This window comes from Branchiostoma belcheri, unplaced genomic scaffold, assembly GCF_001625305.1.
Source record: "Branchiostoma belcheri isolate BF01 breed outbred unplaced genomic scaffold, Haploidv18h27 scaffold32, whole genome shotgun sequence".
NCBI lineage: Eukaryota > Metazoa > Chordata > Leptocardii > Amphioxiformes > Branchiostomatidae > Branchiostoma > Branchiostoma belcheri.
In genome coordinates, this window is record NW_017803932.1 from 1624156 (window position 1) to 1627787 (window position 3632).

The 3632-nt window shown below is 43.3% G+C and overlaps 1 protein-coding gene across 1 annotated transcript in view; it reads left to right on the forward strand.

The window, feature by feature from the left end:
- Positions 1–3632, forward strand: part of LOC109474816 (ribosomal protein S6 kinase delta-1-like) — a 16492-nt gene that overhangs the window by 3562 nt on the left and 9298 nt on the right. The window contains exons 7-10 of the mRNA XM_019775208.1: positions 1798–1929; positions 2297–2561; positions 2967–3262; positions 3454–3575. Coding sequence (XP_019630767.1) covers positions 1798–1929; positions 2297–2561; positions 2967–3262; positions 3454–3575 — 815 coding nt within the window. The remainder of the gene's footprint in view (positions 1–1797; positions 1930–2296; positions 2562–2966; positions 3263–3453; positions 3576–3632) is intronic.

The following is a 3632-nucleotide window of genomic DNA, read 5'->3' on the forward strand; positions in this document are numbered from 1 at the left end:
CTATTTCCTAGGCCGTCGGGTCCTGTGGCCTTGTTAACATTAATATCGCACAAAACTTTGTAAACATCAAGGGGGAACAGACGATTGAGTCAATAACAGACTCTGTTCTAAGAGTAAACAAGGGAAGAGAGGCGCCCAATGTGTTGAGTTGCGTTTGAGATGCAAAGTAGCGATTGAAGACATTAGCCTTGGTCTTGTCGTCCGTAACAGTACATCCGTTTTCGAGTAAAGGTGGTAACGTGCGATCAATCTTACCCATAAAAATTTCTTTGGAAACAGACCACCAGTGTTTAGGATTAGAGGATGTATTTACTAAACCAAGACAGAGGCTAAGCCGGTGGTTGTACTTCGCTTTCCTAATTAGTTTTGTACACATATTACGGATAGTTTTATAGGAGTTGAAGTGAACAGGGTTTTTGGTACTTATGAATTTACGGTACAATCGCCTCTTTATCCTTAACATACGTCTTATTTCACACGTCATCCATGGTTGATCTCGAGGGCGTACGGTAACTTCTTTGCTGGGGACAAACAGACTGATTGTTCTTGAAAGGGTTTCCATGAATGTTTCGGTTGCAATATCTATGTTAGGAATACTCTCTGAAATGATAGAGCCCCAGTCAATGTCAGAAAAGTTTGGAATTCAGTCCATCGTAATCTGCTTTGCCAAAGTCAAATACAGTACGTTTGTAAGCTGCAATACGAGGGACTTTAAGGACCATTTTTCCATAGGTAAGTGAATGGTCACAATTTGACAAAGGCGGGTTCGTCCCACAATCCGAGAACAAACTGGGTGAGTCTGTAATTAAGACATCAAGCAAGGATGACGTGGTGTCAGTTATGCGGGTGGGCTCTGAAATCAGCTGTGCGAAGTTGTTGTCAGATATAAATCTATTGATCATGCTAGCGGCGTTGTCTGAATTTGCATTCATATCGCCAAGCAGAATAATAGCCGTTTTCTCAGGTGGGCCACTGGCCATAATTAGGTCAACTGATTGTTGCAGGTGTTCCATGAGTAAGGTACGTTCTTCCGCATTCTGGCCTGGTGGTCTATAACAACAACAAACAAAAACTTTCAAACTACCGACATCCACCTCACACCAGATTACTTCAGACTCGTCCCTTTCCAGATCGATTCTCCGTTTACATGGTACAGAATTAGAAACATACAGTGCGACCCCTCCACCATGGCGATTCCTGTCTCGTCGCATTGGAATTTGGTACGAGGACAGAGATATGTCTGAATCCGGGATGGCAGAGTCGCACCATGTCTCGGAGAGAGCAATAACATCGTACTCCTCCTCAATAGCAATAGTCTCAAGTTCATGAACTTTGATATAATCATTGGCGGGAAGACTTCTCACGTTTGCATGACAGAGAGACAAGAATTTCCTGTTATTTATGGACTTTGGTTTTACTAGGGTAAGGCTGAACATGTCTGAATAGTATATAATTATAAGATAGGTGTGGACCTCTCAGTGACTGTTATAGAACTGCAGGGGCATTTTTCGTAAAATATTTGAAAGATGATACATGTAGGTGATTGACTTATTCATTATGCAAGTAAGTTTACAATTTGCATACAATGTACTTGGAGGAAAAACTTTAATGTTCCTGCTGCTTTCAAGTAATACTGTAACAAGACCAGCTGGCAAAGTCATTAGGGTGCTGGCCTGGAACTCAGGACAACAAACATGTGGTAGTAGTGGGCTATTAGAAAATGGTTCCCTGTTTCTACTGCTTCCTGTGGTGTATTAGTGAAAGGTTGAACTCTACTTGACTGTGCTGTTGTTCCAGATCTGCTGGCCCTGCCTGAGGAGCAGGAGGAGGGGGGAGGTGAGGGAACTCTGCGACGCAGCAACAGTTGGCTGCTGAGGGCCATGGACGAGTGCACGGAGCTGGCCTCAGGGAGCAGCGCAGAGGATGCAGGTAAGCACTCATGGCTGGAAGGGAACACCCACCCTATTTGAAAATCACTGAGGGGGGTGGGGAACAGATAGGACTGCTGTCCACTGTGGGAGTCATTATCAAAGAGCCAAGCAGGCCATACCACATGAGAATGGTGGGGAAGAAGTATGAATAAGTATCTCCAGTGGGTGTAACTTAATGTAAGTAAGGTCTCCTATTCCAATATCTCTGGGCCATTGAGTATAATGACTGCATATCCAGTAAACAAAACATTTTTCAGAAGTTGTTTTGCCTTCTATTGCAAGGACACTATGGCAATACTTATGGCATGATGGGGTTAAATGTTAAAGTCTGCTATAATATGTCTGATTGAATGTTTGCTTTTCAGATGAGGGATTGACAATGAGACTGCCAATGGAGGATGCAGCCATTGATGATATAGCTAGTTATGTTGCAACTGTTACAGTAGACAATAGTTGTACCACTGACTCTGGGATGGTAGAAGGCCCACAGCATGACGACCAATCAGGCTCTGTGGACGACTCACCCACGGACACCCCCTGGGCCCCTTCCAGACAAGACAGTTTTGAGGAGAGAAGCAGGCACTGGCAGGGATCGGTGGCCAGGGCTTACCTGGACAGTATCAGACACAGGTGTGTGATGACATAGCTTAAGATAAGTGACATGTGCATACATCTGCATGTATTATGCTATCACAGTACATTTAACATTACAAATACATGTAGATACAGCTATGCATACATTGTAAGGTTTTAAAGATACAAAATGTAAAATTAAGAGTTAATTTCCAATGCCTCTCATTTTATATTTCCTCTTATTTAAAAAAAATATTATTGCAAAAATACAAGATATGTAATGAAAGGTCATGTCATTTTGATGCTTACTTCTTATCATTTAAGTGTGCTTCCTTTGGCAACAATTAATGATTCTTGATGTTCCTTGTTTGAATATTTGTACAAAAGAACATTTTATTGAGTGTGACAGACGAGACATGGAATGTTAGACAACATTCATATATGCTAACTTTCTGCTGCCAGGTCCAGGAGAGAAAGTGACCAACAAGGCCCCGTGGCGGATGAGACTAAGAGTGGTGCAGACAGGGTTGATGGGATAGTTGTGAGTCACACCACTCCTGTTCCCACGCACAACAGAGTGCGAACGCTGTCCGGGAGGAGCGTGGGGTCCTTCGACCTCGGGGCAGAAATGGCAGACTACATCCACGAGGCTGCGCAGATGATACGATTGGCTCTGGAAAATGAGGCCTGCGGTAGCTTTGAGGCAGCGTTTGGGTACTACAAGTCTGGTGTAGAGATGCTGCTGAGGGGAGTGCAGAGTAGGTGGTTTGATTGTATCATTTAGAACGTAAAATTTCAAAACAATGAAAATGAAAGAACAGAAAGAGTGACTGTAAAGAGCTAATTTTCAGCAAATAAAGGGATTCAGTTTTGTCTCTGATCTATTCTTGCCATCTTTTCTTTACAATGTTGTGTTGGTGATGTGACATGACCTTTGTTATGTTTAAAGATGACACCAACAAGACCAGACGGGAGGCTGTCCGTAGGAAGACAGCCCAGTACCTGCTGCGAGCAGAAGACCTGTATAACAGACAGCTTCCTGGGACAACAGTGAACAGCAACAGATGGGCGGTAGGTCAGCAACATTGAACTATGTAAACGTTTCACTCGTCATAATGTCGCAACAAC